The 14,310-nt window shown below is 50.8% G+C and overlaps 5 protein-coding genes across 5 annotated transcripts; 4 read left to right on the top strand and 1 right to left on the bottom strand.

Moving 5' to 3' along the window:
* Window positions 1–74: 74 nt before the first annotated feature.
* Triagg1_1064 (uncharacterized protein) lies at window positions 75–3,413 on the top strand (the record flags this gene model as incomplete). The annotated part of the gene is made up of 2 exons (XM_062904316.1): window positions 75–1,554; window positions 1,618–3,413. 2 exons carry the CDS (start codon window positions 75–77, stop codon window positions 3,411–3,413), a joined length of 3,276 nt encoding a protein of 1,091 aa, XP_062760288.1.
* Window positions 3,414–7,276: 3,863 nt separating this feature from the next.
* Window positions 7,277–9,112, bottom strand: Triagg1_1063 (uncharacterized protein; the record flags this gene model as incomplete). The annotated part of the gene is made up of 2 exons (XM_062904305.1): window positions 7,277–8,112; window positions 8,536–9,112. 2 exons carry the CDS (start codon window positions 9,110–9,112, stop codon window positions 7,277–7,279), a joined length of 1,413 nt encoding a protein of 470 aa, XP_062760287.1.
* A 1,074-nt stretch (window positions 9,113–10,186) lies between these two features.
* Window positions 10,187–10,791, top strand: Triagg1_1062 (uncharacterized protein; the record flags this gene model as incomplete). The annotated part of the gene is made up of 3 exons (XM_062904294.1): window positions 10,187–10,477; window positions 10,552–10,675; window positions 10,736–10,791. The coding sequence occupies 3 exons, from the start codon at window positions 10,187–10,189 to the stop codon at window positions 10,789–10,791; spliced, it is 471 nt and encodes a 156-aa protein (XP_062760286.1).
* A 234-nt stretch (window positions 10,792–11,025) lies between these two features.
* Window positions 11,026–11,541, top strand: Triagg1_1061 (uncharacterized protein; the record flags this gene model as incomplete). The annotated part of the gene is made up of 1 exon (XM_062904283.1): window positions 11,026–11,541. The coding sequence occupies one exon, from the start codon at window positions 11,026–11,028 to the stop codon at window positions 11,539–11,541; it is 516 nt and encodes a 171-aa protein (XP_062760285.1).
* A 1,117-nt stretch (window positions 11,542–12,658) lies between these two features.
* Triagg1_1060 (uncharacterized protein) lies at window positions 12,659–14,097 on the top strand (the record flags this gene model as incomplete). The annotated part of the gene is made up of 6 exons (XM_062904272.1): window positions 12,659–12,731; window positions 12,796–12,837; window positions 12,923–13,101; window positions 13,150–13,383; window positions 13,490–13,909; window positions 13,984–14,097. The coding sequence occupies 6 exons, from the start codon at window positions 12,659–12,661 to the stop codon at window positions 14,095–14,097; spliced, it is 1,062 nt and encodes a 353-aa protein (XP_062760284.1).
* Between the last annotated feature and the right edge of the window lie 213 nt (window positions 14,098–14,310).

Here is a 14,310-nt window from a genome sequence, read left to right as displayed (position 1 = left end):
TACCATCATCACATCAAAGTATCACCAACGCGCACACAAACGAACGAACAAACCTCACAATTCTGACAGACAAGATGGACTTTTCTACCATCTTCACCCTCGTTCCGCCTCCCAAGGTTCCCTCCCTTGCGGACCCCCTTATCTTCCTGCCCATCTGGGCTTTCCTTTTTACCGTGTGCTTGGTTACGAAGCTGGTCACCGCTTTGTGGCCATCGGTTCTCTCATACCTCTACCTTGTTGTAGCATTTGCCCCGGACAAAAACTTTGTTGTCGCCGCCATGTCCTGGCTTTCACTGCTATGGCTTTGGAAGCCCTGGACCGCCGCGATCGCTGACCTACGTCGCGAAGTCGATCTCGCGATTGACTTTGCATTTCACGCGTGGTTCCTGATGGCCTTCCCTTTCATTGTCTTGACAATCTGGGTCGGCCTGTTGGAAGTTCTTCGTCTTGCCGCCAATGCCATAGTCCGCCGAATCCATGACGCCATGGAGTTCGAACTCGACCTGGACTATGTCATCAAATGCTACTCGCCCATGCAGCCAGGATCACCCGGCGATCGCGCCATGGTCCGGCTCCTTGCCGACGCTGGATACCCGTCATTCGTCCTGAGATTAACTCGCCCTGACAACGGCCTATCCGAAGCTGGATATAGAGCTATCTTTCGGGATAAGCGACCGCGCCGCTTTGAGACAAAGACCTCGTTCGAAGAGCAGATGCAATCTCGGGCCCGAGTGAAGCAGTATGTTAAGGAGCGCCGTGCAGAAATCATGGCAAGAAAAGAAGCAGAGAGAATCGCCGCTGAGCAGCTGAACGATCCGAAGCCAACAACATTCGACAGCGAACCAGTGCCTCAGTCAAGAGAGACTCCCACCCCGGTGGTTCAGGTTTCTGCTTGGCCCATTGTTCCCGAGTCGGATCATGTCACCGAAGACGTCACGACTGCCAGCGGATTGATAGAGACTGAAGAAAGTCTGGTCGGAGATGAAGAAGACGGAGAAGACAGCAAAGCCCAGGAACCTGCGTTCACATCTGTGGAGAACGGTGAAAGCTTGGCCCAGGAACCGGACACATCTGTGGATGATGGTGAAAGCCCGCTGTACGTGTATATACATAGCAACGCCCAGGAACCCGCCACATCTGTGGACGACGGTGAAAGCCCGCTATTCCGAGACACCCCCCTATCCGATTTACCCAGCGCCACGGTACCCGAAGCGGCTCAGGAACTGCCAACCTCTTATGAGGAAGAACGTGACGGCCTGCTGAATATCGACGCAGTCCAAACCGAGGAACCCAAAGTCTCTTTCGAGTCGGCGGGTGAAGGTTCAACGGAGGACCAGACCTCGCATGAGGAGGAGTTCGACGTTGAGATGGCTGACGCGGATCCCCTTGAGGGACTATTTGTACCTGGCCCCTTTATTACATCTACCTGCTACTCCAACCCACCGGAGCCTATCCTGCCATTGGAAGTTGTGGCCCCATGGTCTCCTGCTGGTCAGGAACCTGGTTACCACTACGATACCCGCGGATACACGTCATTGTCGCCTGTTGTCGAGAGTGCTCAAGCTGTTGTCGAGGCCCAGTAGGACGGGATTGACTTTCAGCCTGACCTCTCATCAGTCGCTGACTACCAGACACTCCTGGAGGAAAACGAGTATGCCAACATGGACCCCGACCTCCTAGATCGCCAGATGGACGATCTCCTAGCCGGCGTTACCACTCAACCGGATCTAGCATTCACTACCGAAGCTTCTTTTGAGGAGTTCGAGGTGTGGCTGGATACCCTCGATGTGGACGCCCCCCCAGCAGCAGTTCCCGCCGCCAACCCGTTGGACGAAGACGAAGAAATGCGAGACGCGGATTGGATCCCGACTCCAGCTTTCGATTCTGACAACGACTCGGTCACCATGGAGGAGCCAGTTTCCGAGTTCTTCGATCTAGGCATCCTTCGGGATTCTAGCATAGATGAAGACATGGCCTCCGTAGACCTGAACGGCAGCGAGTCCGACCCCGAGGTAGAGTTTATAACTGCAGCTTTGGCTCAGTTGACTCTTACTTTGGATGTCGGCAACGTCATCATCACCGAGCAGCAACTATCCCAGGAAGATGTCGCAATGGTGGAACTCCAAGGGCTAATTCCCCCTGTCATCGTCGTTGACATGGCAGAGCCTGAGCAGTTAATTCCCCCCACCGACAACACGACGGAGCTCAACAGGCCAACTCCCCCCGTCATCGAGATGGCGGAGCCTGAAGAGCCAATCCCCCCCGTCGACGACATTGTTCCGGATGCTGTTCCGGATACTCTCCAGCATGAGGCATTGCCCCCGCAATTGCCGTACATGGGAGACGATGACGAAGATTGGAATGAGCAGAGCGCTGTGTCTGACGGTTCGACGACACGCAGCACGTCTCCAAGAGGCTCGGAAGGAGGTGAGCTACTCGTGGTAGCCTCGCCTGGGCCTTCCCTCGAGGATGACATGATGGCCGCCTTTGAAGAAAGGGATTTAATGGCCGCTCTGCTCGGCATGTCACCAGACCGATTGTCATTTTCCTCGCGATCGAGATCGACTTCGCTTGACTCGGGCGACGTGCCCTTATGGGCATTTCCCCCTGACATGGTGAACGCGTCTGAATCTGGTGCTGCCACCAACCTTTCGTTGAACCAGCTGTTCGACAATTCCCGGACAATCGAAGGCAATCCTACGACCGAAAGCGCCGCTGACGACCTTTCGGCAGAGGATCCAGCCTCAAGAGATTTTGGGTCTGGAACAGACTCAGTTACGGAGGCGCAAGAGCCAGCTCCAGAGGATCACCACCAGGCGGGTAGTTCCGAGTCCCCCGAGGACGACACCACCCTGGCCCCTGGAGAAGTTGCTGAAGAGCAACTACCGACGACTGAGACCCCGGTTCCAGACAATGTACCGGCAATTTTGACAACCCCCGAGCCAAACCGAGTGGTTCAGGTTGAGGTCGCGCCCATCAGGATGGGAGGGCTTATTCTCCCTGGCGGAAATCTTTTCCAGCCCGCGACTCCCGCCCCCATGACCCCGTTGCCGCAGCAAGCCAATACTCCCGACCCAGAGGCTATCAGGAAGCAAAAGGAAGAAAGCCTGGCAAGGGATCTGCGCAACGTCATGAGGAGGCGCCAACCTGCTTCCATTTTTCACCCCAAGCGACCGCAGAAGTCTTCGGCTCTCATTCGCTCACCAGACGCCGCGGAGAGAGAGAGTAATCTCCGATCTCCGCAGTCCTTCCATGCCTTGTCTCGCGCTGGAAGTGACGCTGATGGTGGAGCGGATGCCGTTGACGAAGGAGCGGCGAGGGTGATGCTCGGTTCGCCTGCCGTTATGAAGGCGATTCGAGACAGTGAGGCTCGGCGAGGTTTTATGCGTGAAGGCAACGCAGACGAAAGATGAGCGTGGTGCTCATTCTTTCCGACTTAATTTTTAATATTTAACTTTTAATATTCGATGATACTACGATGATCAGCAATTTCGAGCTCGACGACTGCTTTTTCTTTCTTCTTTTTTCTTTCCTTGTTTTCCGCTTTGGACTCCGACTTATTTCGCTTCAAAGTTTTGAGAATCTTGTCTGCGCAGGTCGATCACTCCTTTTCTTACTTTTGGAGCTGAGCGCAACCGTGTCGAACTATCTTCTTTTTTGACACACACACGAGACAATCAATTGAAAAACAACTGGGAAAAAGCAGCTGAGCTTAGCTCTCTTGAGGGATTCAGATGGTTTTTTTTTGGGCACCGAGCAAAATGTCTTCTGTCAGAGACTTGGACGCGAATACTCTTCTTTCACTTTTCGCCGACCAATTTGCTTCACTTGCCCTCTGTCAATCTACACATATTGTGAGGATATGTTTTGACACTTTTTCCTTTACGACCATCACGGAGAGCTATAATTGCTATTTTTTGGACAAGCGACTCAACAACAACAACACACATTCTCATATACCACTTTCTTTGCTTGTGGGTTTTGTTGGAAACGCTTCGTCCATATTGATGATATGGAACCAGAGCCCCTTCTTCCGAGAACACTTGTTTCTGTTCGGACTTTTCCTTCTTCTTGACAAGCAACATGACATCTTTCTATGCAGCATTCGTGACTTTGCTCGCCTTTGTCATTGCTCAGTCAAACCGAACGGAAAGGGGCTCGACATTTCTTGGGAAAGACGCATTCACATACAGTTGGCACAGATGATGTTCATTATTTCTGATCGTCTATTGCCGCAGTCTTTCCCAGGCGTCCGAAGATGTCGACATCAGTTTACACCATTCGACATCTGGGACAAAAACTCGGGGATCATTACAATAGCTTGAATCGCGAGCGAAGACAATCCGAACTATTCGCTCGCATTTCGCTTTGTAATGATGTCGAGGCACGTCGACAATTTTCACTCTACGATGTGCTTTCGACTTCAGTCAGCAGCGCGATCGGGAAGGCAAAGCAGAAGCTAGCATTAGCTACTTTCTGATACATCTTACATCTTACACCGTCAATTCAACTCCAGCTGACGCTTTGCTTTCCTGCGCGCATTCACGTCCCTGTCAATCCGCAACACTTTATTTCACACGGCGTTGATGACAGGGACACACTCTTGAGGGCAAGATTTAGGAGGATCATTGGGTTGGGTATGGTATGGTTTGGTCACGATTTGGTCACACACACAATTACACAAACAGCTGCTTTGGTCAAAGCAGCTACTTCACACGAACTGCTCCTTTACATGGAGCACTTTTCCACACACAAGCAGGACTGCTCTCTTACATGGAGCACTCCCACGCATACAAACGGGAATTGCTCTTTTACACGGCACTTCCACACATACAAACAGGACTGCTCCTTTACGTGGAGCATTCCACACACACATTACTCACACATGGGTTATTGTGGCGACTCTTCATAAAGACTCTTTCCACAACCACAATACCACTTCATGTGGAGTAATTCTACAAACAAACGACCACTTCCGAAGTGTTTCGGCAAACAATCCACAACTTCGAACGAAACACTTCATGTGACATCCCACATGGGATGCCTCTTCGATAGGAGTTCTTCTCCAACCCACACAAACAAACAAACCACAACCTCTTCAAACCAGACCAGACCAGACCAACCAGACCAAATGGCGACTGCAAACCCGCAAGGCTCGCAGTTGTGATCCGACGAAAATCTTGCTTTCGAGAATGAGATATGGAATCTTCGCATGATAGTGACAGGGGATAAACACAAACATTTATCACTATCAGGCTTCACTTACATTACCACAAGCCATGCAAGATTCCTGTCTCGTGTGTCGAGGGCCAAACCACATACCACTTTCTCGCCCTTGACACACAAAATTGGGGAAACATTCGCACACTTTTGTCAGAGGGTATCACGATCCAATTACCTTTCTACCCCCTGACAAACTTTTACACAACTTTATCGAGGAAAACCGTGCGAATGGAACAATATTGTATCTTTCGATACAAACCAATGGGGAAACGAGGAGAGATCAGAACCACCAACTACCACCAATTACTTTCATGGTCTGATCCTCCTCCAAACACACACATTATCAATGGGGAACTTGGGAGGGTCAGAAGTTATATCAACAACGAACGTCTATTTCACATCTGACCCTCCCAAACACTGAGAATCATTGAATATCACGCAGTCATCTGACTTCAATCACTTTCATCTGCGCGATGATTCTCAGCTGTGTGTCGAATCAAATATCACGACACGACACACAAAAACGGGGAGTTGCCAGAGATAAAACCACTCTCTTTCACATCTCGGCAACAAAAGAACACTTGGAATGCCAGAGATTAGAGATGCCACACTCTTCTAAATCATGAGCGTCTTCTAATCTCTTGGATTATTCCTTCACACGGTGGCGGACATCGACCTCATACCAGAACTGATCCTCAATGGACACAAATCAAAACATGATTCAACTTTTCAACCAAAGTTTACTGAGTTTCCATCGAGTGGAACAGATTCACTTCATACTGGTCTGATGTCCGCCACTACCAGCTGAACCAAACACTATGCTGGAAACCAATCCAAGGTAGCCAAACTTTTCTGCCTTGTGACTTGGACAAATCAGCTGTGACTGCCCTCCGCAAGGATTGGCACCAAACGGGAGGATAAAAGAATCCCTCGAATTGGTAACGAGTCATGGCTGCCTCTCGGATGATTTCATCGATCAAGGAATTTTACACACTTCAAGAATTACAAACAATCTGGAGCAAACGCCACGGCCCGCCCTCCGAAAGGACTGGCCCCAAACGTGAGGGAAAAGAATCTCACGAATTGGGAGCAAGCTGCTGGCACTCCTACAACCTTTCGAACGAGTCATCATCCGAAAAACAATTTTGCCTGGGGAAATAAATGTCTGGCTGCCCTCCTTTGTGAAAATTTTCACACTGGACTGGCCCCAAACGTGAGAGAAAAGAATCTCGCGAATTGGGAGCAGGTCACGACATGTCTGGCTGCCCTCCTCTGTGATAACCTCACATTGGACTGGCCCCAAACGGGAGAGAATAATCTCACGAATTGGGAGCAGGCTATGACCAAACCCCATGGACAAAACAATAAAACAAAGACGACGAGCTATGACAACCACAAACAAAGCAAGCTCGCTCATCTGAACAAAAGAGAGAAACAGGACCACCCCAACCAAACAAAACACACACTCTACCGGTTGGCTCTGGCCTGTCTTGATAAGAACATTCATCATCTCTCTCGCTGCCGAATCATGAAGACAAAATAAAAGAACTTCATTCGGATACATCCTAGCAATTGATCAATACAAATCACAATTGCCAAACAACGCCGACCAAGAGTCGCAAATAAAGCGAGCACACTCGCAACTACACAAATACAAACACACCACACAAACACCACAAACACACACACCGCAAAAAAGAAGTTGAACGTAAAATGTTCAATTTGCTGCCGAAACAGAGCAGCACAAAGATGACGAAACAAAAGAATAAATTGAACATAAATTGTTCGGTTACCCAGCCTCCAAAGAATGACCGCACCAAGATGACGAAAACAAAGAAAAAAGATGTTGAACATAAAATGTTCAGCTACCTTTCTGCTAAAAAGGCGGAACAGGTAAAAGAAGAAGAAAAGAAAAGAAAAGTTGAACATAAAATGTTCAGCAATTGGCATGCTACCACAATCGAAAGGTGGCAAAGCCAACATGGAGAATCACAGCCAGGCAAGGGACATTGGAGTGGGAAAAGTCATTTATTCCATGCTGGTCTAGAGTCTATCATCTGCTCTTCACCTTCATCCACCCATTCGAGTTGCTAGTCCGAGGCGAGTCTTTCACATCAGCAAGACTGCCATTCCTGTTTCCCAACGCCCTTGGATCAAACGCCCCGTTTCCAGCCAAGCCTTCGTCCTTCCATTCGTCATCGCCAAGGACCTCCCAATCAGGCGCGGGTGCATCTCCGAGAAGCTTCTTCTTTAGCTTATCGGCGAGTTTCAAAGGGTTGGGGAGCTTGAAGGACTTGATAAACTCGGTTCCTTCGTCGTCGTTGAGGGAATAAAAGGTCGTGCCATGAGCAAAACGGCCGATCCAAGTCCGCTTTTCGTCGGCGTTCTGGCCTCCAATATGGTCATTCGTTCCCGGAGCAAAATTGTTGACGCCTGAATATTGGTTGTTCATCAAAAGGCTGTACAAGTTCCGGCCCATGTTGCAAATATCCTCAAACGAAGTCCTATCACCAACGGACACGCCTTGCGAACAGCAAAGCCAGGCTACATCATAAGCCAGCAACGTGGCGCCTTCAAGGAACAGGGAATAGTTTGCGGGATCTTCTTTGGAGAGCTGCGGTAGTGGTTTATCCACAAAGAGAGGGCGAGGTCGAGGGACGTGGGAGTTGGCAAAGGGGGTATCAGAGAGGGGAGCGGTCATGAGACTGCCGGGGAAGGAAACATCGCCATGGCGATATGAGTTTTGGACGGTGAACATGGTTGGTCGGGGATAGTCGCGGTGGGGGAGGATGATCTCGGCAGGGAGGCGGATGGAAAGATAATGGGAGACCAGCAAGAGGACGTGGGCGACGTGGGAGAGAGAGGTTGAGATGACCTCGGGCGAAAGGGCTGCGAAGGAGTTAGCATGTTTCCAGGGGCGGGTTTTTTCTTCTTCTTCTTCTGTTCTTGTCCTTTCTTCTCCTGTCCTTTCTTCTCTTTTTCTGTCCTGTCATTTATCTTCTCTCTTCTTTTTCTTCTCCTGTCATTTATCCTCTCTTTCCTCTCCTGTCATTTATCCTCTCTTCTTTTTCTTCTCCTGTCATTTTTTCTTCATATTTCTTCTCCCGTCATTTATCTTCTCTCCTCTCTTTCTTCTCCTGTCATTTTTCTCACCTTTCTTCTCATCAATTTCCTCTCCTGTAATTTTTTCTCGTCTTCTCATTTCTGAGTATATATCTCTCCTATTTCCTTCTACTCTTCTATATAGATGGACAAGAACAGAGAAGTAGGTGAAAGACAAGGGAAATAAAAGGAAACATGGGGGAGACTCACAGTCCATACTAGTTAGGTCCACAATGGGAACCCTGCCGAGACTATATTCGTAGCGCCCCGTGATGCCTCTCTTCGCGACTCGTTTTAGACCGTAGAGCCGAACGGCTTCCGCACATAAGAAAGTACGAGTAGAAGCCGTATCCTCGGCAGTTTGAGACCATCGGAATTTGAGCACGTGAATCGACTTCTCTACGTCTTTGAGCTGCTTGGCCCTCCGTTCTGCTAGGCCGGCCGAGACAGAGGCTAGATCGGACTTTCGCCGAGCAAGCGCCGCCTTCCGGGCCTGGATCTCGTCCCTGGCGGCCCTGATGTCACCGCGAAGCTGTTCGGCGGCGGCGAGGATCTGGTCAGTCTTGTGCTCGGCGGCCTGCTTGTGTGAGATGACCTCATCCAGGGAGTGCTTATTTGGCCGGGTGTCAGCCAAAAGCTCGTTGATCTGCGCCTTGAGCGTGTCGTTCTCAAGCATGAGCTGCAGGTTCTTCATGCGGCCTTCGTAGATTCTGTTTCGAGCATCTACAGCGCACAAGAACGGCCGGCGCTGGGCGTCGTGCGGGCGGTGGCAGATGTCGCATTCCATGTTGGAGGCAGTTGGCGGATCCTGCTAGAGCTGGAGAGGAAGATGGCGCGCTGATTATCTGCAGTACCAGGTAGATGGCGGGATGCAGACGTGGGATGTCCGCATACAAGTGGTGGATGGCTGAAGAGGGAGAGGCTCCGATAGAGGTTCCGATAGAGACGCCGACAGCAGTGGTGAGAGAGGGAGCAGGATGTGTGAACAAGGAAGTCGTCGGGTTTGAACGGATCTATATAGATATAGGGTAGCGGATTGTATGGAGGAGAAAAGGTCTGAAATGCGAACGGCCTGTCCTGGGCGATGCTTGGACAGATGACTGCATGTGCCATGTCCTTTAAAGAACGAAGATCGATGAGATCACGGGGTGCGATAACGAGGTCGGCCTAGAGCCCGGAGCGCTAGGGCGGGCTCTCCACTAGCTTCCAGCAGGCCCGCCTAGGCACCCGCCTGTATCAGAGCCTTGAGAGCCTTTGGGCGCCTGTAAACTCACCCACTGCCACTGGACAGCAGCTCCACCGCGGTGTTGTTGATTGGAAGCGCTGGCGCTGCCTGGAATTTCCACATCCTCATGTCAACTCAGCGCTGGCATTTGCCTTTGGCCGTCCGGGACTTTTCTGCTCATCCAAACCTACGTAAATTGTCCAGGCTGACGTCGATTCCCGCAACTAGCGGCGCCTTGTCACTTGGGGAGACGTGCGATATCGCTGCCCGTCCTTTTGCAGTGGATTCAATATCCTTTGTTCGTTTGCTACGGCTTTGATCTGATTCAAATCGGGGGCAGCGCTCGCCACCCGCGTGTAGCATCAGGCTTGTGTCGAAACAGGCGGCGGCCTCGCAAAACGCGCGACTGGCAAGCGTCCATTCAAGTGAACAGCACACCATCTGCGCCTCTCCGGACCGGCTCCGCACTTGATTCAGTCTCCCTTCAACCCTTCCAGTAGTAACAGCCAACCCGGAGCACAAGCCCCCTTTCCTACCCCTTCGCAGCCGCGCCAGAGAGGCTGTCCTGTCCCAGGTGCAAGGATCATCACTTCAGCTCCACCGCAGCCCAAGCATCAAGCATCGCCATATTCCATCATGGCTTCGCCTTCACCGAGGTCGCCCAACGGCGAGGACCGTCTGCCCGTCTATGGGACCAAGGTGGCCGGCAAGGATGATACGGCCGTGTTGGATATCGAGAAGAATCGTCGGACTCGCACCAAGACTCCTGAACCCGTCGAACAGCGCAACGGTACAGCGACACCAAATCCCCCTGCCGTTCTGGCGCCATTCGACTGGGATGACTTCGAGGTGCGATATGAGAAGGCGCTGGCCGAGGCAGAGGGACAGGAACGAGAAGTCCTCAAAGAGGCCGAAGGTCTCTTCAGGGTTAGCCACTCTACCCTGTTTCATCGGTTTGACATTGATGACTTATACTAAACAAAACCATTATACATATACAGTACTTTGAAGCGTGGTCCTCAGCTGCATCAGCCCATGATGACAAGCGCGCGGTGAAGCGGCTTCAGACGCGACAACGGTACATCAACATTTCTGAGCAAAGAATGGCTCAGAAGCAGCAGCATTGTGAGTATTCATAGGCTCCCATCTTGATTCCATCATCAGGCTAATAGCATAACCATCTAGATGATGAGGTCATGCGTGCATTCGAGAGTGCATTGGCCTTGCTGCGATCTACTTAGACTCGCCTCGCATGAACCGAGTAAAGTGACCTAGCTCAGCCTAATTCTTCTTCTAACTTTTACTCTCTCTCTCCGTTGGCATATGCGCATGGCATAAACACTCTGGGTTGCTTCATCAATACGCCCTGATCGACCATGTTGGGCTGCAATCTGTAGCACGTGACCACGCAACGGCTTGGTCGTCTCAATCCCGCGTTTTAGTTCTGGCCGCCTAAACCATTCTTTGATCTACGGATGCGCGTCAAGATGTCGATTAACGAGCTTCCGTTCAAAATACCACAAATAACAAGCGACGAATTACTAGATTTCCAGCAGAGGCATTTTTCAAGCGATGCCACCGCTGATTTTGGTCAAAATTTCACAAATCTTCCACCACAAGGGTCCTCCGAGGCTCAATCATACGAAGAACGGGAGGGAGAGGAGGAGGACGATGGTCTTGGCTACTACGAAGACGGTGTGAAAAGAACCCTTACAGATGAGCAGATTGCAATATTTCGACACTCGGAGCTTAGAGAGCTCCGCAAGCAACAAGAAAAGCAATCGCAACCTAAATTAGAGCTGCCACGAGATGCTTCCGCAAATGAAACAGACGTCGCCTCTCCGCATGGATCAGGTGCACCTGCCGGTTCTCGAAACAAGAAGAAAAAGAAGAAGAAATCCAAGATGGGAAAGCAAGAACCCAAGCCAGACTTACGGAAGCGTACCTGGGATGTGGTCGAAGCCGGACTCGACTCCCTGGATTACGATTGAAGCCATTTAATGGCGAATTTCATGGCAGGTTTAACGAGCAACCATCGATGTTTCTATCCGGTTGGCGGATGTTGTTGCATCATATTGCGCAAATTTGCAATTTATTTCTTTAACCCGTTCTCAGACTTTTCCACTAGTAAGTAAGCACATTTTCTACTCTTGCTATCCAACCCCTTACCGCAATATGATGAGAACCTTTGTATCGTCATCCTTAGTCAGATCGCGCATGGAGGCCCGAAGAACCAACGACCAAATCTGGGGAGGGTTGACAACAGCGGCGTGACGAAAACTCTTATAATCTTCTCTCTGAGGCTACACAGCCCACTTTTCTTCATCATTTTGACATTTGCTGTTTTTTGAGGGGTTGGCATCTGGACTAACATGAAAAACTTTTGAGTAGGGGTTGTTTTATATTGGGATGGGAGTCGGCGTCTGGCAAGAAATGATGAAGTGGCAGGTACCTAGTAACGAATGTATGAAGTGGCTACCTGTTGTGATACCTATGATGATGTTTACGGACTAGCACGCTGCTTATCCAAGATGTCTCTACATCCTCAAGTCTTATATAATAATGAAGCAAAGATACGTCTGTTTCAAACTCCAGCTTTGTCGATGTGATGTCTGGTGTTTCTCAGAGCAGAGCAGAGCAGCAGGCCGGCCTAGGCAGCCAGCATCCGGAATAAGCATCAGGTAATAGAACTGGCTGCATGTGCCCAGCAGTCCATTATGTGATCCATGCCGTAGCTAGCACGAGCAGTACTGTACTGGAGCTGATCTGCGGTGCTAGGCCTGGGAGCGGCCTGGGAGCCACAAAACCACTGCCGCCATATTCACATGCGGCGATCGAGTCGACGGAATCCCAGTGCCATGAATCCTGACTAAGCTTCCAATCTCTGCCCGTGGCAGAATCGGCTAAGCGATAAGCGCAGCAGCCAATGGCCGCTCGCAGCTGGCGCCGGTGTGGGGCCTGGCCGGGCGGCACATCCCACCTTTGGATTCTCACCTCTGTCGCCAGAGACAAGAGAGATCCTCGCCTGAAGCACCCGCGCGGACATCGCCAGCATCCTTTTTCCCTTATCCTCATTGCGTCGCTGATCCGCGACCGAGCCTGCCCAAGATGGCGCGCGTCTACGCCGACGTCAACCAGAACATGCCCCGCAGCTACTGGGACTACGACAGCGTCAACATCAGTGCGGAGTTGCCCCAATCCAATCACCACGCGAGCGATGCGGGAGGCGCTAACATGGACGGCAGGCTGGGGAGTTCTCGAGAACTACGAGGTCGTTCGCAAGATCGGTACGTTGTGTGGCCTCCGGGCTCTTGATCCGTCCCCTCTGCTGCCGCGTCGGCACGCGTGGCTAACCCGAGACTCTACCTACAGGCCGGGGCAAGTACTCCGAGGTCTTTGAGGGCATCAACGTCGTCAACTACCAGAAATGCGTTGTCAAGGTCCTGAAGCCCGTCAAGAAGAAGAAGATCAAGCGAGAGATCAAGATCTTGCAGAATCTGGCGGGTGGGCCCAACGTCGTTGCGCTGCTCGATGTCGTGCGGGACTCCCAGGTCAGTAACTAATGAGCACAAATTGCCTGCTATGCGTGTTGCGGTGAGCTGACGGGAGACGCGGGAATGCGTCCTGGTGCACTGCAGAGTAAGACGCCGTCTTTGATTTTCGAATATGTCAACAACACCGACTTCCGAAGCTTGTACCCCAAGTTCAACGACCTTGACGTGCGATTCTACATCCTGGAGCTGCTCAAGGCTCTGGACTACTGCCACAGCAAGGGAATCATGCACAGAGACGTCAAACCTCATAACGTTATGATCGACCATGAGAACAGAAAGGTACGGCACGGCAGTGTTACAGTTTCCGGTTGGGCCAGCAACAATCATGATCACCTTGAGCTCATCTGTGTCTGTACATGTGTACTAACTTGTGGGGTACCAATAGCTGCGTCTAATTGATTGGGGCTTGGCTGAGTTCTACCATCCCGGTACCGAATACAACGTGCGTGTTGCATCTCGCTACTTCAAGGGGCCCGAGCTGCTGGTCGACTTCCAGGAGTACGACTACAGTCTCGACATGTGGAGTCTCGGCGCCATGTTTGCCTCCATGATCTTCAGGAAAGAACCATTCTTCCATGGCAACAGCAACTCGGATCAGCTTGTCAAGATCGCTAAGGTCCTTGGCACAGACGATCTTTTTGACTACCTTGACAAGTACGAAATAGAGTTGGATGCACAGTATGATGATATTCTGGGACGCTTCCAGAAGAAACCTTGGCATAGCTTTGTCACATCGGAGAACCAGCGTTTTGTCTCTAACGAAGCCATCGACTTCCTTGATAAGCTGCTACGCTACGATCACCAGGTTCGTTGTGTTTCTCTGTCTTCTTTTTCCCTCTCTTTCTTTCGCGGACTATAATACTAACTCTCTTTCAACAGGAGCGTCTCACGGCAAAGGAGGCCCAAGCCCATGCCTATTTCAACCCTGTTCGGGACCCTGAAGTGTTTAAGCAGAACTTGATCGGCGCTAACGGAGGACCGTACAAGTCCTGAAGACACAAATGAGCTCATTTTATTTATTCATTTTTCCTATTTTTTCATCTCGAGTATCGCGTTCCCGTCTGCTCTTCCGCCCTCATCCATGCCATTTGAATCATGGCCTCTTGAAGATAACTCTAGCTATCTGGCCGTGCTGCCTAATAAAGCTTATGTATTTTCGATAAGACAGAATATGTGCAAGGGGGGACTAGCCATGGGTAAAACAAT

Source organism: Trichoderma aggressivum, assembly GCF_033847375.1.
Source record: "Trichoderma aggressivum f. europaeum strain CBS 100526 chromosome Unknown scaffold_002, whole genome shotgun sequence".
Classification (NCBI taxonomy): domain Eukaryota; kingdom Fungi; phylum Ascomycota; class Sordariomycetes; order Hypocreales; family Hypocreaceae; genus Trichoderma; species Trichoderma aggressivum.
This window is presented reverse-complemented; position numbering and strand designations above follow the sequence as displayed.